The sequence below is a fragment of the Parasteatoda tepidariorum genome, chromosome 4 (assembly GCF_982258835.1).
Source record: "Parasteatoda tepidariorum strain Cologne lab strain chromosome 4, Ptep-v5.0, whole genome shotgun sequence".
NCBI lineage: Eukaryota > Metazoa > Arthropoda > Arachnida > Araneae > Theridiidae > Parasteatoda > Parasteatoda tepidariorum.
This window is the reverse complement of record NC_141758.1, coordinates 32,036,646-32,060,000: the sequence shown is the minus strand read 5'-3', so window position 1 is coordinate 32,060,000 and position 23,355 is coordinate 32,036,646. Positions and strand designations below refer to the sequence as shown.

Genomic DNA, 23,355 nt, shown 5'->3' with positions numbered 1-23,355 from the left:
TTGACATCAAATGATTGTTATCAAAATTCAGTTCATAACAAATCACAAAAATCTTAAATAAAAGGTTGAAAAAGAATGTGCACTTATTTTTAAAATTTTGCCTTATAGGAAGCTTTATTTGCCACAGAATTTTAAAAATAAAATTTTTTGATTCACTACTAATAAATATGAGTTTTATTACTATTAAGCCAGCAAAGTGCACAATTTCAAAAATTATAAGGCTGCTTTAAATGAAATAAAACAATAAGTCCAAAAAAAATTAAAGTGTATTTTTGAAATAAGATTATAAAGAAAAGGCAAATTCAATCATACAACTTGTGTTTAACTTTTCAACAAGTTAAACCTATTGTAACTAATTTATGACAACAATAATTTAATACAACTAAATGAAGTAAAAGAAATGCAAATTACACTTTTATTTGTCAGCTTTATGGTCAAAATTACAAAACTATAGCATATATAAAAAAAGTGCAATATCATTATAATCTGAAGTCAAAATTTAATATCAGTAGAAAAAAGTTTATTTGAAAATAATCTCACATTGTAGAATCATAACATTATCAAAAATATGCTGAACATACAAATATTTATTTAAAAAAACAAAGAAAGTTCACCTGCATTTACCAATTTATATGCTACCATAGTAACAAGAATATTACAGTATTAACACTCGATTAAAATAACTTATATCAAAATGAATTAAGAATGAATACTTTTTCTATTGATTTCAAAAAGTAGTATTTTATATAAAAGTTGAGTTAAGATCATACATTTTTCATTAAAAAAAGGATTCTAATATAAAACGAAAAATAATTTGAATACAAAACAGTAAAAAAAATAAAACAATCTCAGAAAACTTTAGTTTTTCACATAGGCACTTTCAATAAGTAATCTTGTTTAGTTAAAAAAAGAGAAAATTGGATTTAACATTTTTTTTAACCACTGTGGATGAATTACAACTAAAAAACACAAAACATTCCCTACAAACTTTAAACACCATACAAATCAAAGACTTATGTTCAATAGGAAACAAAAACAAATTACACAACGAAATGCCACTTTGAAATTCATATTTCAATAATTTATTATAGAGATTCATTTATAGCAAACACAAAATAAGGCATAATATAAAGCACATGTATAAAATACACACAATTTCTCAACATAAAAAAAAATTTGAACACAACTAACATTAGAAACATAGTGCTAGCTTTCTGAATTAGCTATCCATAATAAGAAGTACAATAAAACAGAAAATATATGCAATTAAGAGTTTATGAAATTCAAATCAGAGTAATTTTAAGGTATATATACTACTTATTTCTATATAGGTATATAATATCAACAAAATTTTGCATGAATTAACCATTTTTTTTTTTTAAAGTAATACCTAGATAGAAGTACTAGATTAAAAATTAGAAGTTATAACACTGAAATTTAGATCTCATTATAAATAAGTCTTAAATAGATAATTTGGTTCTAGCTCTTGGTTAAATGAAAACTATTCCATATTGCCTTTTTATCATCCTGCATTTGTATCACTAAAAAATATTGCTCACAGCATTTCAGATCCTAGTTTATGTTCCTTGAAAAAAATATTTATTTCCTGTTTCTATTAAAATAATTTGGTTTCCATACATTATTTTTAGAATAGTTTAAGGAGTTGAAAAAATTATCCTAGATTAGTTGCAAAGAACAAAACTTCATTATTCTTGATAGTTAACATGAATTAAAAGTTATTAAGGAAATTCTCAAAAACTAATTTCTATGACTCAACCACAAGACAATAATCTTAAATATGAGATCTGATAATTACAGATCAATTGAAATAGTTGGCACCTCTGATACATCTAACATAACACATCAGGCACTAATAATTAGGAAACATTAAACAATTTAGTATAGTCTGGTCACCATAAAAAGCATATAAAATTACATTTGTAATACAAAATAAAGCATATGCATAAAAAATAAATCAGCATCCTCACAAAAATTTTGGAGTAAAAAATAAAATTTACTTAACATGATAGATTAACAGTAAATCTAACACTGGTAAGTTGAATAAAAGCCAAATAATATATGAACTTACACTACACATTAAGCAAACACAGAAATGCGTAATCCAGAAATGCACAACCGTTTTTAGAGAGTTCATCATAAAAACTAGAACATATATGTTGAGAGCAAACATAAGAAATATAAAGTTGAAATTCTGAGAATGAAAGAAATGTAAAGCCGTAACAATCTGACTATATGAGAAAGACTGAACTACTTACTAGCAAATAATAATAACTTTTTTCTTTTACATTTTTATTAAAATTTAAGACAAGTCAAAATGTTTCTTGAGCAATTTAAGTCTGCGGACAGTAGGTTGTGCATCTCTGGTATTTTCTTTTTTAATGTATAACTAACACACAGAACTAAATTAATACATGAAAGTTTTTAAATTAATAAAGCAGCTAAAAAAATACAAAGACACAAGAAGATTATAAAACATTCATAACTGAGAACAGAAGCAGAGCAAAAAGAGATTTATTTAGTATGTTTCCTTTAGAACACAAATCCTAAACTTTCAATTATCACATATTGGAGAGTTAAATACGAAAGCTTTCATATTTTCCGTCAATATGACGTAGTCTTAAATACGCATCTGTACCGATGCCTTGCATTGTTTGTAGGCCTAGAGACCCGCCCAAATATTCAGCATAAGCCCGGGAAGTTGGCAGCCCAAAACCAAATCTAAAAAAAAATAATAAACAGTTTCAGTTACTGATTATAATTGGAAAAAAAAAATAGAAAATTTGACATATGAATGTTTTTTTTTCCTTGAAAATTTTATACAAATATAACATAAAATTACACAAAATTATTCTCACTGCATGTTTTGATGATACAGTAAACAAATGCATTTAAGAAAAAAATTGCAAAATTATTTCTGAAAACATTTTTGTTTTATTTGAAAATGAAAAACTTTCTGTGAACACAAAATGTTAATTAAAAAACATTTCACAAGCAATTAATTAACTCTCGTAACTAGTTTCAACATTTTCATCACTATCTAATTTCTCGAATTCTTTTTTTTTTCTTTTCGAAAACCACTTTTAAAAGTTTTTTTTTTTTTAAAAAACCATATTGATATATATATGTATAGAAAAGCCAATAAATATCAGCTAAGATTTCTTACAGATTAGAAGTTTTATGGACATAAAAAACAAATTTTTAGTTCATTTAGTTTCCATTTATGCTCGATTTTTTTTTGCAACAGAAAGATTCACTCAGAATATCCACTTTTCCACTAATTCATATTTTACTTGCCTTATTTAATTGCTTAACTTTGGGAAATTAGTAATATCCTGAGAGTCTTACAGCTTATTATAAATTAGACAACAATATGAATCAATTTCTGAAGGAAAAAATTTCTCTTTTAGCATTAATATGAAGTATATTTTTGATAAATAAAACCTTTCTCTTATCTATATTTTATTTTACTTATTTTGCTTCAATTTTAAAAACTTGTAACATACTGAGAGATTTACAACTTCTTGCAATGAAGGATATCATTATGAGTTTAATTTTTCTAACATTCTTATTGCATTTAAAGGGGGCTGGAAGGATATTTGTCTCGTTATTTAAAATAGCCACTATTTATGCTAGATTAGACAGTGGAACTATAACCGTAAAAAATATTCTCGTATGGATTAAATACAAAATGAGGAAATATTTTATACTAACTAAATTAGAAAAATAAAAATCACAGAGCTTGAAAAAAACTACAAAACGTTATAAATATTACAGGGAATTATATTAACAATACATAACTACAAAAAAATTATTTCTGGTGAAATGATTTTTTAATCAAAGAATATAATTTTTGAAATTATATTCTTTGATTGACAGAAAGATTTTAAGAGTTAATACAAAATAATATTTAAGAAAGATTTAAGAGTTACAACAAAAATAATATTCATCAGAAAATACTTATAACCTAGTAGAACATTAATCCTCTATATTACTAATAGATTTTGTTGAATTAAACATTTAAAATTACATTGAATAATTATACTTTTTAAGGACATGAAATTATGAAATTTTACTTATTGTAAAAACATTGAGGAAAAAATGTGGTTCCCTCAAAAAAGCAAACAGAATAAATGTGATTACTTTCAATTCAGACACTTTAAAGTTTTATTTAAAAAAATTGAAAAAGAAGAATAAAAATTTCAAAAATAATGACAAATTTACCAGGAAGATTTCAAAAGATTGAAAAAGTTACAATTTTCATCAAAAATCAGGACGGTAGACTGTGTCTACTTTTACTAAAATTTTCTAATGATTATTGATACCTCTTGATAGGATTTCACAAGCACATATTGATATTCAAGATTAGTAACTGAAGGTCTTTCAATTTATTATTTATTATAATTTTATTTTTTCTTAAAAAAAAAAAAACAAGCCAGATGGGAAAAGGAAGAGAGGTAGACCACATACTAGATGATGTGGAAAAGTGGCTGAGTAGGAAATAAGTTAATAAATGGGAAGTGCTTCTATTTGATAGATTGAGATAGTATAAGTTGTTCTAGACAGCCATAACCCGCAATTGGTAATATGGTGGGTAGAAAAAAGTCAAACTTCTGAAAGTAGTATTGATGTAAAAGTCTTAAATCTTCATTAAAATTTGTTAGACAAATATAAATAAAACTAGGTTTATGATGGAGTCAAGTCTTACCCATGCATAGGCCCTGAAGCTGGGCCATCAGTTGGCTCCATCATTATTTGACCAAACAAACCACCATCAAGCCTGTGATCTGTACTGTCACCTGCAGTCGTGAAGTGATATTCCATTATGTGGGGTAAGAGATGATGAGGGATGCCACATCCCCTATCTGAGATTCTGAAACGTAGAAGGTCAAATATTAATTATTGAGATAAACAAAATAATTGAAAAGTACAGAAACAGCTATCTCAAACTGCTGTTATCAAATATTAAAATTATTAAAAAGAAAGTTATCAGCAACAAACAAGTCAAGCTTTCCTTAAAAAAGATTTCTAAAGAAACCATACTTAATGTAGAATTGAAATAAATAAATAAGATTAATTGCTATAAGTATAGAAATGAATGCATCTTATTTTATAAAACTTTTTTAATTTAACTTGAGTAAAAAAATATTCAATGAAATTGAATTCACAAAAATATCCCAGGCATAACAAATAACATTGTCATAAAAACTGCATCCAAACAGATTCAAAGACCTCATTCACAAAATATATTTCTGCTTACTTCAAATGCATTTTAAATTTAAATATGACATACAATGCAATGCAATAAAAATTTATGGACAGTAATCTTTGTGGTATGGCAATCTTCCGTATTATCAATAAAATATTGAAGTCTTGTAAATTTTTTATTTGATATACTTTAAATTTTTATTTAATTTAATTACAAACAGTATATAAACAATAGGAGCCTTTAGTCTTTTGAATTGATACCCGGTGGCAGAGTGGTAGCTCTTCGCACTCCTGAGCCATAGGTCCTAGGTTCTATCCTCAGGCCAGGCAAGCTTGACTCAGCCTTTCATCTCTTCAGTGGGTCGATAAATGAGCAACAAGCATGTTTAGGAACTAAACACTAGGGGTTTCACGTTCGGCTGACCACCTAACCAGAACGTCTACTCCTGCACCCCAGAGCCCAAGGTCAGGAAAACTGAGATGGGCACAGTAGGCCTTTGCCCTCTGTGGGCTGTCGCACCACTGAGTTTAGTTTAGTCTTTTGAATTAACTAAATTTTTAACAAAAACAATTCTTTAGTACATCAATAAAGTTCCCTATCTGAGGTATTTTTCCACAACTTACAGGGTTCCTTTTATGAGCAAAGTAAGTTGCATTTAATTAATTATTGTTAATTCAATTGCCTTAGTATTTTACCAATGCTTAAAATGCGATTACGAGGAAAGGTATTTTGTACAAAAAGGAGGAGAAGGGAATATCTGGTTATGATTAGTTTAAAAGAATACTAATTTGAGAGGAAACAAGATAAGAATACAAGTGATGAAGAATGAAAGATCATTGCAAACAATACAATCTCCCGGCAAAGCGAAATTTTTCAAAATGTAAGAAATTTGCACACACTGAAACCAATTTATATAGATTTAATGTGATAATCCACACAATAAAAAAACTTTCAGGTTTTGTTTTTAAAGTACAGTAGGGAACCGATTATCCAGATAACTGATTTTTCCGGTTTTCTGAATCGCTACAAAAAGCCGTTTTTTTATTGTTAAACCCAACTAAAAAAAATAATATTTGGAAATAATCTTAAAAAGAAGAAAAAACGAAGTAATACACTAATGATTATTTCCAAAATGATAGTAAGGTAAACTTCTTTCCAAAAAGAAAGAAATATCCTAAGATCTTATGTGTAAAAAAAAAATTTTTTTAAATGGCAGGAAAATTTATTGAATTTCGTTCCGGTTTTTTGGTTTTCCGGTTTTCTGATTTCCGGATAACGGGTTCTGTACTGTAGTTATTTTTTAAAATAAGAAAAGAAAATATAAGTTTCTGAGATGCAAACGATGTAGAATTAATAGTTTTCTTTTCAAATCATAAACTTTAACTTTCAGCTTTTCGAAAAAGCAAACTTCTATGTCTAAATGGTTATATAAATGGACAGAAGCAAGCTGTCTCTTCTCTGTACAATGTCATACTAATGTATATGACATCATAGACAAGAAAAATAAAAGATGAACGTTTTTCCTGATCCAGCAGTAGCTCTGCTGAATCCCTACTAAATAGGTGAAAGAATTGTTACCCTGTTCACAAATTTACAACATACAAATAATTTAAGAGATTAAATGAAAATGATATTATTCTTTAGTTTCTTAAAAGCTTAGACAAAACTCTGCAGTCAAGTTGTAGGATAATGAAAACACAAAGATGAAAAGTGAAGATATGAAAATTTCATAACTTTATTTCTTATATAACAATCTGATGCAGCATTAAAAAATCTTTTAAATAATCTATTTTATAATACCAAATTATGCATCATTTATGATGTTCAACTTTGATGTTATCTAAAGACAAAACTATTCTTGTGTAAATAAGGGGGTCAAATTATTCAATTTGATGGGGTTTTTTTTTTATTATTAAATTATGCAATAAAAATTTATTTATTAAAAATTGTTTATTTAAGAATGAGATCATATTTAGGTAAATAAATAATATACACACGAAAAAAACTAAAGGTACTCAATTGCTTAAATATTGTTTTTAATAAAATGCTTAAAAGAAAAGAGACAATTAAGGGATTCATGCTTCCGAATGATCTCCAGACATAAAACATTTTTTTCAGATTCTAAGTAATTGCTTTATTTTGTCAGTCTGAAATACAAATTGCTTGAATGATATTGAAAAATGGCATATTTATTTGAAGGAAGTAGATCTTTATGCATAAATTCATAAATTAAAATTTCCATAATTAATTAGCCAATTTAAAGTTAGATTTTCAAACTATTAAAATTGCATCGCAGTACATAAAATTTATGTTATTAAAGCAAAATTAATTTATCAAAAAATATTAAAATGAATTCTCAACATCTCTTTAATCATTTTAAGTATGTTTCAAGCAATTTTAACACACTGAAATTTAAAATGTTAAAAATTATTTTTTTAAAAATCAATGGTAGCATTTTCTTAAGTTAGTTTCTTTTCATTACTTTATTACATGCACAAAACATAATTTCTCTTAACTCAAAACTTTAAATTCACTTCTTCCATTTTATATTTATTAGTTTATCAGCTCAATTTTTATTTTATATCATCTCAAACCTAAACGTAAAGGTCTTTTGATGAGATGTATATCTTCAACAATTTTTTGACTTAAAATACAGAGACCATTATAAAAGTTTATCTACAAATTAAATTTACATTAAAATAGATTAATAAACAAAAAATATATAGGTGTATGAGTTTCATAGTCTATTTAAGCACATTGTACAAAATATTTTACCAAAATCTATTTTAAAAAAATAATTTTCAACATAATACAGTGAATTCGCGATAACTCGAATCTGATAGGACTGACGAAAAACTTCGACATATCGGAAGTTCGACTTACCGTTAGTTTCGGTTTTGGATTTAATTAATAATTAATTTTGGTTCAATTTAATTAATGCTTATTAATTACAAATCTTCTAAATGCTTACAATATTTAAGATCATTTTTCTGACAAGCCATTTACGATAAGACTGTTTGAAGCACTTTATGATACCCTGGTCCATTGGCTGCAACTTTGCTGTTGTGTTTGGAGGGAGAAACTGCAAGTTTACTGCTTTCAAATTAGGTAGATTACTATGCGCTGTGCATTTATCCATAAAGAGTATCACTTTTCTTTTCTTAGCGAAGAATTTCCGATCCAATTTTCTTACATAGTCTTCAGATAAAACTGATGTCATCCAAAACTTTTTGTTAGATTTGTAATCCAAAGGATACGTTTTTACATTCTTGAAACATCGAGGATTTCGGTATTTTCCAATAACAAGTAAGGGTAATTTCTCTGTCCCAGACGCATTTCCTCCAACTAGGACAGTCAAACGTTCCTTGCTCATTTTACCCCCTGAGCAGTTTTCATCCTTAAACATCATAGTCTTATTTGGAAGACATTTAAAAAATAAACCCATTTCATCAGTATTGAAAACATCATTTTCACTGTATCCTCGAAGTAAATTTGGTAACGTTTCATTTAACCACTGTTCACATACTTCAAGAGGGACAGCTTTAGCTTCTCCATGAAGAGTGCGAAAGGCATTGTGTGTGTGTTGCAAAGGAAGGGGGCAAGATATCAGCTCCTAGATTTTTTTTTCTTGCTTTAAAAGATCCAAAAAAAATCGAGTTAAAGGAGTAAAATTCGAGTAATCAAGAATAATTAACATGGAATTGAAGATAAAAGGGTCGGGACCTCATAAAAAAATTTAGTTATAGTAATATTCGAGTTATAGCGAATTGACTGTAGATATATTTTCACAAAAGACAATAACAAATTAAAAATACGAGAGCAATGTTCTTAACAAAAAAATTCAAATGCACAACATTACCTGATAATGAAATCAACATCATTGTTAGCTATGGTTATGGTAACAGGTGGTAAGCTCTCTTCAGATGTGTCAAGGTGGCTTTCAATTGTGGCTCTAAAATCAAATTTATCACATTATTATTCTTGTAATAAACCTGATAATACATTATCATTTTAAGAACTAAAATCAAGAGAAATACTTACCGAACTGCATTCTTTAAAAGCTCTGGGATGATGTAATCAAGGGGGGCTTGGATGTAGGGAAATACAGCATTGATGTGGCCATTTAATTTTATAGCTGGAGATTTCCCATATTTGTGCATGGTTACTTGCCTGGAGAGAAAAATATCACATTTAAAATTAACTATAAATGTTGTGATAAACTAAAGCATCCCTTACATTATAATATAAAAAATTTCTACAAAAATGAAAACCTAATCACTAAGAGCTTTCATAATTAAAAAAATGAGGAAAAATAAATAAATGGAATTTGTCAATGAATGATTGAATAATTAAGAAATACAGACAAAGAACAATATAAAAAAAATATTAGCTAAGTTATATGAATTTTATTACTTATGAGTTTAATAAGCTATGATAACCCTGTTCAGGGAACATTAAAATAATTTACTCACCTCACAAAGTCAGCCCATTTCTCAATAACATCCTTTAACTTCATGGAAACATTAATTATCCCTACAAAATTGCCCTAAAATAAACAATAAATATATAAAGCAATAAGTAATGATGATAAATTAAAAATTATCAATTGATGTCTTAATTAACTTATATTATTTAAGTTATTAATTTATATTTATTTCATGTTACAAAACTTACAAGAAATCGTATAAATAATATTTGTTGTTTGACAAGCTACATTAGCCTAATTGCCAGTAATTTCTTGAGGATTAAAATTAGTACAAGTCCTGCTTTTGACGTTACTGCAAATACGAAAAGGAAGAAAATTGTGAAACTTATCTGGGTAAGCAAACGTGGGGTATCGGTCGGATCATCCAAGATACTCCCCCATCCGATGGAACACTGAATGATAAATCATTCATTTTGCCAGGCGCTAAATATTATAACTTTAGATATATGATACTATAGAGAAATATACACACAGAAGTCAGCATTATGCTACATGACAAACGTGTTGAGCAGCTTGACATTGTTGCAACTTGGAATTATTTATTTTATACTTTTTCTCTGCAATTTTCATAATTATTGCATTTTTATCTTAAGTTGCATTCAATAAATAAGTTTGTAATTACATGCACTTTTTATTTCTATTAAATGTATCTTTTAGTGAATATTCTTTTAGGCAATACTTTTGTTTTCTACAGAAAATATAAATTGTTTACAAAGTTTTCACATAACACTCTAAGTAGCGATATTCACTGTATACCAAGAATATGATTTGTACATGTGTGAACTATTCAGTTTACATATAATTTTTTTAACTTTTGCAAGCATGTGTAGGGAGGAAGATTTAATGCAATGAGAATAAAATTGGAATTGGTTTTGAAATATTTCAGAATTGTAAGTATAATAGTTTCCTTTTAATATATATATATATATATATATATATATATATATATATATATATATATATATATATATATATATATATATATATATACATATATATATATTTAAATAAGTTTTAGATTGTGAAGTGTTAGTGAAATTAATAACAAGGGACATATTATAGCTAATTAAACTGAAGAGAATTGTGTATTAGATTACAGCAATAGCTTTTGCGTTACTCTTAACAAATATCTTTTAACTTCGACATTCCTGATGATTGTGAAACATTTCATCAGGAATGTTTCACAATCAAATTGTCTTGCAATACCTATTAGTTTTCCTTTGTAAATAAGTGAAAACACAGAGAAGAAGTAGTTTGCACTAAGTCGTCCAGATGCTCATTAATTTCAATGTGTGTTTCAACTGTGAAACAAATGTAAAGGGTTTTTTTTTTTTTGGAAGAAAAAACATTTTCAGTGAGTTAGGTAAATAATGCTTTAAAGAAACTAAAATGTATAATAAAAGCACATGTAATATCAGATAATTTTGTGAAATCATAAACTAGATCAAAAAACAATTCATGAAAATAAATAATTTGAACTTGGGCAACAGCAATTTAGAGACATTTAAAAAATTTGTTAATTTTTGCTGTTTAATTAGTATAATTTAATTAAAATTCTATCAAGATATTCCAAGTATAAATATGTTAATAGAATAATTCAATAAAAATTATAAGGTAAACCTTATGAAAAAGAAATAACTACTAATTATAAAAATTAATAATTTAAATAATAATAAAAGAAATAATTACATGTCCATGATCATTTTCATTATGAAGACCCAAATGATGTTCAGCAAGCATCCTTAGACCAAGGCGGGATGTCAGAGTCCGGTCTAGAAAATTTCTCACCAATTCCTCATTCTAAGAAAATAAAAAAGATTTTTAAAATAATCATTTTCATGACACTCTTAAGCTATTTAATGAGTTTACATATCAAATCAGGACCCGCACTAAGCATTTTCCATCTCTCCAAATAAAATTGTAAACTCGGCAAAAAAAAATATATTTCCCTTGATCTGAAAAAAATATATGTTTATTCCGCTTGATCTGAAAGAAGAAAAAAAAACGGTCAAAGGGAATTTTTCTGAACCAATTCTGTATCTTTTGAATCGATTACAATAAATTAGACATGTTCCATAATTAATTAGAATTATATTAAGTGGAGAAAATGCATGCAACAAGAGAAATTATGTAAGAACAAGACAAACTACGGCAAAATACAGATCACCAAGTTTGTTATCGAATCACATTATAGATTTTTTCCCTTCAGTTTGTGTCAATAAAACAGATTAAGTGGTAGCCAAGATGCATATCATCAAACTAGTTCTGCAAAAAATATGTTTCCCATAACAATAACATGAAGATAACATAATGTTGCTTTAGATTTATCCTTATATTACTGTTCTAGTCTAAGATGCTATCAAAAATTAACCACAACCTATTCCTATTTCTTTTCCTCAAAGACAATAAAACAACTACACTTTTCCTCTTCTCTTTCCAGGGATGAGAGTAGTCAGAAAGTAAAAAAGAGGAAATCCAAAAATATTTATATATATATATATATATATATATATATATATAAATCGCACTTTTTTTGTCTAATTTTTGTTTAAACTCGACACTATTTTCGACACTATCCATGTGATTATAAGTCCCGATATGAGGCTTTTAAATCACGTGCATATAAAACTCTACATCGAATTTAAAAAATGCGAAAATACAAATCATGATGCGTAATTTTTAGATCAAGATGCATAATTTTAAAATCGCGCGATATTACAACCGCAAAAATTAATCACGACATTGGATTTTAAGCTCGGGTAGCTACATAGGGTTTTAAAAGCTCGTAAATACAAATCGAGAAATTGGCTTTTTAAATCTCGTAAATAAGAATCGCAATATTTAAATGGCCTGAATAAGAATCGCAACGTTCAACTTTTAAATCAGGTAAATACGAAAATCGATGTTTGATAATAAAATCGCGATATTAAAAATGCGAAAATACAAAACACGATATTAGATTTTTAAATCTCGTAAATCCGAGTCATAATGTACGATATTTAAAAAGCGTATAAGAATTGCAATGCGCAACTTTTAAATCAGGTAAATACGAAAATTGATGATTGATATTAAAATCACGTGAATAAAAATCGAGATATTTGCAGAGTCGGGACTTGGGATTTCTAAAAGGATTGTTTGAATTGTTTTTTGTTTACACAATAAGTAAAAATTTACAAGATTAATTGAATGAGCAAATAAATATTTTCACCACAAATTCACCTCTATATTTTTTTGTTGCTTTTTTTGTTTGCTTTCTCTCCAGAATACAAGAAGCAGCGACGTCTAAATTACGAAAATACGAGCTATCCGGTCGACGGATAAAAAATACGGAAAATCTTATTTTCTATGCGTGAAATCGGAGAAAATAGCTAATATAAGTAAACATGCGGAAGGATTAGCAGTTAGGACGTAGTTTGAATTTTCTGTTTTTCTTTGAAAATCGTAAATAAATATATTAATTTGACTTCAACGACTGAATTTTTTTTTTTAAAAACGGGATATTTATAAATAAATAAATAAAAAAAAAGAAACTTTTAGAGAATCTGAGTTTTTGATAAAAAGGCTGAAATTCGATAGAAAAAAGCGAAAAAAATCTCATCCCTGTATAAAGGTCAACCAGTTTTATCCCAAGGAAATGATTTTTAGAGAAACTTCAGAGGGAGGAATGAGGACTTCAATAATTTCGCTCCGCGGAAAATTAAATTCCTCATAAAATATTTTAACTTGTGCAAAAAAAAATTTCGGCGGAAATTAGCGGGAAAAATGGAAAAATCTGAGAAAAAGCGGAAATCCGCGAATCCGCGGAAGACTCTCATCCCTGTCTTTCAATCTTTGCTCATTTACTCCTCAACACTAAGATGATTCTGAATTTTTATTTCATAAAATAATTCCATTTTCAGTAAATGAGTTTTTTGATTTAAAGTTTTTTATTTTATTTAATTATTTCCTATGAGCTGCACAATCAACCAGTCTTCCTAATGAGCAGACCTAGTGCGTTCTCCAGAAGTAGTATCCACTCTTTCAGGACCACCACAATGGGTGAGATACCGTCGGCCATGTTAATTTGGATGTCTAGTTTCTGCCACACTAGATGGCAGCACCAAGACTCTATTTGGATGCTAAAGTGCACTAGGAATTTAATTTTGCCGGAAATGCCAAGAGTCAATAAGGCACTCCAGGGATCTTTCACATGCCGCATAATCATACGACATGGCCGCTGAGGATTTTCTGCATCCCGAAAATCCGGTGTCTGGGCCGGGGATCAAACCCGTAGACTTGGGCTCAGAAGGCAGGCAGCAAACCAACTGCGCCACCCCGCCACTGATTTAAAGTTTACTATGGGAAAAAATCAATCATAAAAAATTTTGAAGATCTGTCTCTGACATAAAATTTCGAAATTTAGCCAAGTTACTGGCCAATAATTTGAAGTCGCAAATGAAAACATCACTTCATTACCTCAATATGCTTGCGGCATTCTCTGAAGCCAGCAGCTAAATCAGTGACAACATCTTTGTGGTCTTCCAACAAACCTTGCAACAGTTCACAAAAGCCTTTTTCAGTTTCAAAATCAGTTATCTAAAAATAATTACAATAAATAATAAGCACAACAAATTACACATGAATGCAAACATTTGCACTAATAGTTAATAAAAATACGACTACTTTCAAATAAAAGAAAAAATATATAATTTTATTAGAAAAAAATATTGTCTAAAACATGCATAAAATCTAATTTACTAAAACTTAGCATAAATTTAAGAATCTGTGACATTTTCCTAAAGAAAAAAAGAAAATCGACTAACTCTTTTAGAAGAATGAAAAATAAAAGTAGTTTCAAAATGCACTTAAAAACCAACTGCCCAAAATATCTATTTATTAGCTAACTATAATTAAACAAATATATTTAAAAAGTCATTCTAAATTAAATAATATAAATAAATGAAAAGAATAAGCTCATAAAGTATTAAAATACATTAAAAATAGACAACATGAATAAGACTGGCCAGAAATTACAATTTTCCATGAAATATAAGAAAATGTGCTTGCTGGTTATAACCATTTTGTGTTACTACGCAAAAAACATAGCTTCTAAAACTTGTTAAATATGTAGTTATTCTATATCAATAATGACAAAAAACTCTTACTACCCAGAGTAACTCAATTTTTTTAAGTAACGTTCTTTGATCCTAACTAATTCCCTCTAAATTGGACAGCTAATTAACAAATTGTCTCCCAATTTTTAACATTTCATTATTAAGTTAAACTTAAAAAAATGACTAGACTTTTGTTCATTCACTGATTAGTTTTTAGAATTTAATAGTAGCCATAACCATTTCAGCAAGATATATTAATTATTTTAGCTAAAATATTATTTTTTAGATAATATTAAGTACATTTTATCAGATGCTTTGTTTGGTATAAGTAATAAAATCAGATTTAAATTTTTAAAAAAAATTCCTGATTTTTCTCTAACTTAGCTAACTGACAAACTTTTGTATATTTCACTATCATAGAGATTATGATAGTGAAATTTACAAAAAATAATATGTTTTATAAAAAATTATTATTATATATATATATAGTTTTTTTTTAATATTGAAGTTCATATAATCAAATTAGCAAAATAATAATAAATAAAACTCACTTGGGGATATTCATTAATCATGTAAAATGCTCGGATATAAAGTTCATGCTGCAAAAAATAAAATTCGTTAAATAACAATTTCACTACATCCAGTTTCAAATTTAAATATTTAATAAGTATATTTTAACAGATCCAAATAATAACTTTAAACAATTTTAATTCTAAAGTATGAATACAGAACACTGAGTGAATGAGTGAAAGCAACAGAAGTAAAAATAGTTTATGCTAAATTTTCATATGCTTTGTTTTCTTATTTTATTACAGATGGGTTACAGAAAGTTTTACCTCAGGAATTTATGTTTATAAAAAGTATACAGAAAAAGTAAATAAAAAATTTTGAAAATTTAAATCTTATACATTGCATGTTGAAATGATATGTACACCAATTACACTAACTAATAAGTTTCAAAGATCATATCGAAAATTTAATAATAGCATAAGATTTTAATTAATCCCACGTAAGAGCAATTGATAGAAAAATTGACCTAGATTTTGCTAAATTAATTTTACATTATATAGAGGCAACAATGTAGATTTAAAAAAAAAGAAAGAAAATGCTTAGGTAAAAAATTTAAATAAATAAATAAAAATAACTAAATAAAGAAAAAAAAGAAAAAGATAAAAGGAAAAAAAAACAGAATTTAGGAAGAAACAGGAAATTTATATGTTGCTCCAAACTTATTAAATTGATATTGATTAAACTTCAAATGTATAATGCCAAATAATCTACATTGAACAAAAGCATTTTATTAATTAACTAGAATCTCAGAAATAAAATAGTATGTAAAATGCTAAGGAAAGACAAGAATGCTAAGAAATAACAATGGTTAGGAGTTCTTGCAAGCCAGTTATCAATAATTCTGATCTCATAATAATAATTATAAAAATGGAATGCTTCTACAACTGCTTCTGATGATATTCAAATCCTCTTAAAATTCTTTCCTTTTTCCAGGAAATAAAACAAGGAGTTGACCTAATGTCAAGTCAGGCAAACAATCCCCCTTTCTTTGAAAATTGTACTTAGTGGAAAACTAAGTATCATTTTCTTTACAAGAACTTTGAAAAATAATTAAACTATTACTAAATTTTGAGTAGAAGAAAATCTCTAGCACAACAGCAGATGTTCAGAGTATTAGAAGATTATTTTTAATCTCAGAAATAAAAAGAAAAAAAAACAGCCCTCAAAGATTTGTTTAATTTCAGATTTAAAAAACATATCTAAAAAATTTTTTGAGGAGAAACTGGAAAATCATTGTTAATTGTTAAACTTACTGAATTATCATTTGTTTCAAGTCCTTAACAAAATTTTTTGCCTATCAGTAGATATATAATGATAGGAAAAATGATGATTTTCTAAATTTCTATATAATTGTTAAATTAACTAAAATTTTGAAAAATAAAGAGTTTAATAAATTAAGAAATATTTTGAAAAAAAAAAGTCAATTTTCGAAAACTCAGGTTGATTGACTGTGTACACTTTTCCTATTACTTTTTTAATTATTCCATTTATTAAAATAATATAAAAACAGACATTTAACATTGTTTTGAATATAATTTTTATCAATCGAATATGTGCTAAGTTTGCTGTATACATGTTAGCCTAATTTTTACAATAACAGACTTTTTACAATAATAGCTTTTTGCCTGACTGTGTTGGAAAGGTAAACAAATTTAAATTTATTAAGATTGTGATGCAGATTGACTCTATAAATTCTGCTACTAGGATGACCCCTAAACATATTTCATAATTATGCACATTACTTGTAATAATTTAAAACGATTTCCATATATATATATATATTATTATATTTTTCATTATTTTTTATACTATTTCACACTTTCAAGATCAGTTACCTTGTAAAATCTGAGAAAAAAGTGAAAATTTCTCACCAGAAGAGTACATTCTAATAAATTTATAATATTGTATGAAACAAAATATTGCATCTCATTAAATTTTGGCTCTTTATATTATAACTCAGATCTACAACAATTATTATTAAGAGAGGGAAAAGGATCTTTGTAAAAATGAGCCCTTCTTTGAAATGGCAAGTATATATATATATAAAAAGGAATTAAAAAAATTTTAAATTTTATTAATTAAAAAACAAAAAACATTTGCAAATCAGTTAATTTACATCAGTAAATTGTCTTACCATTCTTGCCTATATCTCAAATTTCATTGTTTTTTAGGTGATCATTATTTACCTCAAAAATGTAATAGTAAATAACTTTCTGTCAACTAATTGAAATAACAGCTTATAGCTAACTACAAAATAGTGATAAGATTTTTTTTACTAATCTTTATTTCCTTAAAAATTATAATTTAACTTAATTAACTATTAATATAAGAAGATCAGTAAAACCTCAAGCTAATTTTCATAACTTGTTTACATAAACTACCTCTGGAGATAGATGCCATATCTAAGTTATTTACAATTACACTTCATTTCCTACATTAAATATCTAAACAGAATTTTAAATCACACAAAACAACATAAATTTGAAAGTACTAATCACAAAATTATGGTAAAAATATTGAAATGAAAAAAAAATTCTACTTACAACAGATAAAATGGTAGGATTGCAACCCACAATAAAAGGCAAACTACGAAATCCAGCAACTCTGTGAGCAAGCCGAACAGGAAGTTCTTTGTGTAAATATTGTGCACTTCTCTATAATAGAAAATTAAGAGCTTAGTTATTAGCAGCATAGATAATTATAACTATAAATAATATAAATTATAACTATAAATTGACATAACCAGTGACTCTCAAATAGTTTATATGCTTCCTCCATTTTCTACATTATTTGCAACAAAAAAATTCTTAATCAGAATTTTATTTTTAATTATTAAAAACTAAATTGGTTTAAAATTTTCATAAACTTATAAGAGCATTTAAATTAAAAAAAATTGATGTATTCAAAATTTGATATTGATTTCAATACAGCAATGCCTAAATAATGTTAATTAACACAATTGTATTTAGCTGTGGTCTACAAAAAAACCAAATATTTTTTTTTAAATATTTTCTCTGAAAAAGTTATCTTCCAAATTAAACTATTTTTCTTAAATAACTATAAAATATCTTTGAATTTTAAACTTATATTATTATGCTTTCACATAGTACAATAAATAGAATTTAATTACATGCTCCCATGCTTAACAACTTTTCCTCATAATTATTAAAATGAATAAACAATATTTTGTAAGGAACAGAATCTAATGAAACTTGATCAAACAAATACATAAAAATTAATTATAAAAATTATATATTAATAAGAATAATAAGACATATTTATCTTACAAGAATATGGCTTCCATCAGGACTTTTACCAGAATAAAGAATTGTAGCTGGAGTTAATCGTACAGACGGCTGTAAAGAAAACAATTCATAAGAAAAATATTTCAATACTTTAAAAAGTGATATAAGCTTATATTTGATACGTAAAGTAACAATAAGAAAATCAAGTTTAGATACGATGTCGCTAAAAAATTTCAATATAATTATAGTTAAGGATTGTTTTTCAATTGTCATTTTATTGAATAAAAACACCTATTATTTACCATTCATAAAGCCTATTTGACTATGTTCCAAAATTAAATATTTTAATAAATTTCTATTATTAATGAGATATATTATACTCAATCTCACTCATTTTCTTATTCGCCATGCCTACCTATTATTCATAAAGTTAAAATATATAAATTTGATTATATATATGTAATACAAAAGTTATAAAAATACTTTTGTATTAATAAAAGCATTAAAACTTTTCATGTTCATAAAATGCAGATATTCTATTTTGGGACTTCAAGGCTGAAAACATGCCAATGAATTAAAATTATTTATTACTCATGTAAAATCGTTTAATCTTTCCTTATATGGAAGTGAAAGATCTTAAAATAACTCCTCTTTTGAAACATAAATCTAATTATAATTCATTGGCATGTTTTCAGCCTTGAAGTCCCAAAATAGAATATCTGCATTTTATGAACACGAATTTAATGCTTTTATTAATACAAAAGTATTTTTATAACTTTTGTATTACATTTCATTCTGTTTAGTTGCCTAAACAGATAGATTGCATTATTATGTTTTTTATTGTTGTTACTGTAAATAATTTTTTTTTCACATATTGGAAAAATGTTATTTATAGTAGGAAAGAGGACAGTCATACCAACATAAATTTTATAAATTCGTAGTATTCTAAATTTTATTATTATAATTTTTTTTGGCTTACCAAATTTTTTTTTGGGGGGGATGTAATACAAAAGTTATAAAAATACTTTTGTATTAATAAAAGCATTAAAACTTTTCGTGTTCATAAAATGCAGATATTCTATTTTGGGACTTCAAGGCTGAAAACATGCCAATGAATTATAATTAGATTTATGTTTCAAAAGAGGAGTTATTTTAAGATCTTTCACTTCCATATAAGGAAAGATTAAACGATTTTCCATGAGTAATAAATAATTTTAATGAGGCGTAGGAATACAATTAATGCAATATGACTGCCCTGTTTACCCATTGAAAGTATCGTATAAAACCTAAGAGCGATGCTTTTCGCGTGTCTTTTGGTGTTTCATGTTTACCATCTGAACTCCGTCGTTTTGATGGGAATCTGTGTCTTTCCCCCTCCGGCAGGAGGTGGGTGAAAATGCTATTTCACCATCGTTTAGTAAAATAAAAGATTATGCCGAAACTGGACTCCTTAATCATGCTGTAATGACTTGTATATAACTAAAAATATCGGTGTGGATCCAATCATATTAGATATATATATATATATATATATATATATAAATATATATATATATATATATATAAATATATACATATATAAATATCAGGGGTCTGTCCAAACATTTTATGAAAGGACCTGTTTTTGTAAAATTGAGAAAAAATTACTCATAATTTGTGAATAAAAAATGAGTGTTAAGTCACATTCTTTCAACCAGGGTTCTGCTTTAGTGAATTTGTGCAAATAGGGTCCTGTTACTGCAAAAATTGCTAAAAGCCTTTTCAAGAAGTTTTTAAATTGTAAATAAATACAAGATTCTGCTCAACAATTGCTGCTACTAAATTAAAGATGCAACATACAAATATTTGGTAATTAGCCTATACTGCTCAACACCGAGTATTCATTTCGGACTAATAATGGAAACAAAATCACTCACATTTTTAATAATTTCAAATGACATACTACTTTAAATAACACAGCTTAGTTATGTATCAGTTTTAATGTGTTACGCATTAAGTAAACTTAAACAATTCCTTAATTTATAATATTTTATTTAAAAAATTGCCAGAAATTAATTTTTATTACATAATAATCTAATAGATCATTTTATGAATAATTAATTGATCATGAATCAAATTTATCAATTATTTATTTACAAAATTTTTTTTTTTTTTAATTATCATTTAATATCAATAAGAATGTGCACACGATGCTCGTAAAAGTAGAAATAATTTCTTAGAATACTACATTTGGAATTTAAACTTAGGGAAACTTGGAAAACTTAGTTCGTTTCGAACCTTCTTATAATGAAGATAAACAAATTAAAGAAGGGTCCGATTAAAAGATAAATTATTTTGTGAAGGGTCCGTTAACGGACCCAACTTTCTTCTAAACAGATCCTTGTATGTATATTGTAGGATACAGTTATTATATTGAAAGCAAAATAATACTATTAAAAAAATTGTTTGATTTTCTTAATAATTTTCTTTAGCATGCATTGTGTTATAAGATCTATTAATTAAATCTATTAGGTATGATATAAATAAATCTATTTTGTAGAATAACAAAGTTATTTAACTAGCATTTACTAAAATAAGATATGGAAGGAAAAAAAAGTTTCACATTTCAACCTAATAAAAATTATTAACAAAATAGCTTTAAAAAGTAAATAAAAATAAACATTTAACAGGTTAAACAGTTTAGTAGATATGGAATTAAAGAGTAATTTTAGCTCAATGAAATTTTTTGTAATTACTTATACATTATAATTATAGATTATTATTCATTTTATAACAAAAATTTTAAGAGTAAAAATACTAAATTTGAATTTTAAAATTTATACCCTATCAGCTAAAAGACTTTCAAAAGACAAGAAAGTTTCTTTCAATTTAAATACAGGCATTGGTTATATTTTTATTCAATACAATGCACAAGATTTAAGTTTTTACATTTTACACATTGAAAAAAATTTCTTTTCTTATAAATAAAGATCTAGCATTTTAAAATACAACACACAGGACTTGTATCTTTAAATTTAACATATTATTGGAAGCAAGTTTCCTTTAAAATAAATACAAAGATTTATTTACTTTTTAAGCAACATAAAAGATTTATATTTTCAGTTTTACACATAGATAAGATTTTATTTTAATTTAATCGCAACACATTGTTTGTATTTACATTGAAAGCATCAAATGTTTTAAAAAACTTTAAACAAATTTCAAAACATTAAGAATTGCCATAAAATTACCAAAAAGTATTTTTGGTGTTTCTATGATATTTTGTAACAAAAATAAAAGTTTACAAATTAAACTGATCAACACCCATCAATATTAGAAATAAAAATTATAGTTATTACTTTATTTTTAAATGAAACAATATTTTTTAGTAGTGTTAATAAATTTATTATACAACATGAAGTAGAATCAAGTTTTTAGAGCTATAATTTTACTTAAGTAAGCATCATAACATATATAAGTTTGGTTTTATTAACATGAGTTAACATTTTGTACATCTGTACGTCAACAAACTATTAATAATAATAATTACCTTAGCAGCAGCAATATCAATTGCCGATTGGTTATAGAAAGACTGCACTGTTCTTGCTTTAACTCGGGGGCTTGTTTTAAATTCAGCACCATGATGTATATAGCAACTCTTATCGCTACTTTTGTAATTTTCCAAGAAATAAACACAATTAGGAGTCACTTTGGAACGGCCAGCACGTCGACCTAAAATTCGACTGCTAAAGCAACCGAGTACTTTACTTTTTTCTAGCAACGGAGATGACATAATTACAATAGATGAAATACTTTGATAATACACGAAAGAAATCAGAGACTTCACTGAATAAAATATAAAATAAACAATGCGAGATTCACTTTTAACACAATAAGATATCACAGAATAGAAGGTAAATTTTCGAATTAAATAAAAAAAAAATCTCAAAATTTAGGAATTAAATTAAAGAAATCGCATGTCTAGAACTAAAATCTAAATGTTGAATTGCAGTCGGCTCAATTTTGCATCGATTTGGGAGCCAAAAATTAACTTTTAGTAATAATGGTTTCCGATTAAGGGCTAACCCCATCGGTATAATAATAAGTCCAACTAGCAGGGCGACGACAAAAAAATTTAAAACTAATGCAATTTTCACAGAAGCACTAAAGCAAGAATTTTCTGAGTATTAAGAAGAAGTGCCACACGCCAAGCCGCACGTCCCTCAAAAAGAACCTCTCTAGGTTGCCATTTGTCGATGAAATATTATCCACGCCAAGTATATTCGATGTACATATTTAAAAATTAGATTCGTTTCAATTTTTTTTTCCGATAAATTCCCTTTAATATTTTTCGTACAATTGTGAAGTGAAAATTTCTCTTAAAACATTGTACTGTAGAATTTTAATCGTAGGGATAGACATTCCATGTAAAATTAAATTTTACACAAGAAATAAAATTTATTACGAAGTTGCCAAAAAAGTGATAAGTATGCCAAATTGATCTATAAACAAAGCTTTACACGTGATTGTCATCTGGTTACACGGGGCGAGAGAATAAAGTACGTGCATTCAGAGTTGACCAAGGACTCGAATTTTTTTTTTTCCTTTTTTTTTTTCTTCTTCTCTTAATGTCATTTTTATCGTTTTTTCTGAAACCATGAAAATTTTGGTCTACAAATTTATTTTTCTCAGATTCATCGGAAACAACAAACTATTAATTTTGCTTTTTCGTTTATGTAAGAAAGATTGTAAAAA

The 23,355-nt window shown here is 26.6% G+C and overlaps 1 protein-coding gene across 1 annotated transcript; it reads right to left on the bottom strand.

The window, feature by feature from the left end:
- Window positions 1-401: 401 nt before the first annotated feature.
- LOC107444190 (branched-chain alpha-ketoacid dehydrogenase kinase) lies at window positions 402-22,909 on the bottom strand. Its single transcript, XM_016058275.4, has 11 exons — window positions 22,151-22,909; window positions 18,664-18,732; window positions 17,920-18,030; window positions 15,358-15,405; window positions 14,169-14,288; window positions 11,403-11,513; window positions 9,700-9,773; window positions 9,269-9,397; window positions 9,087-9,179; window positions 4,727-4,891; window positions 402-2,739 (listed from the first exon to the last, which is right to left on the bottom strand). Exons 1-11 carry the CDS (start codon window positions 22,391-22,393, stop codon window positions 2,595-2,597), a joined length of 1,308 nt encoding a protein of 435 aa, XP_015913761.3. The 5' UTR covers window positions 22,394-22,909; the 3' UTR covers window positions 402-2,594.
- Window positions 22,910-23,355: the final 446 nt, after the last annotated feature.

Coding starts and splice junctions, on each gene's coding strand:
- LOC107444190 (XM_016058275.4), bottom strand. CDS start 22,393: ATGTCATCTCCGTTGCTAGAAAAAAGTAAAGTACTCGGTTGCTTTAGC. Junction 9,398..9,699: donor AAATGGGCTGACTTTGTGAG/GTGAGTAAATTA, acceptor TTTTCTCTCCAG/GCAAGTAACCATGCACAAAT. Junction 4,892..9,086: donor GATGTTGATTTCATTATCAG/GTAATGTTGTGC, acceptor TCTACGTTTCAG/AATCTCAGATAGGGGATGTG.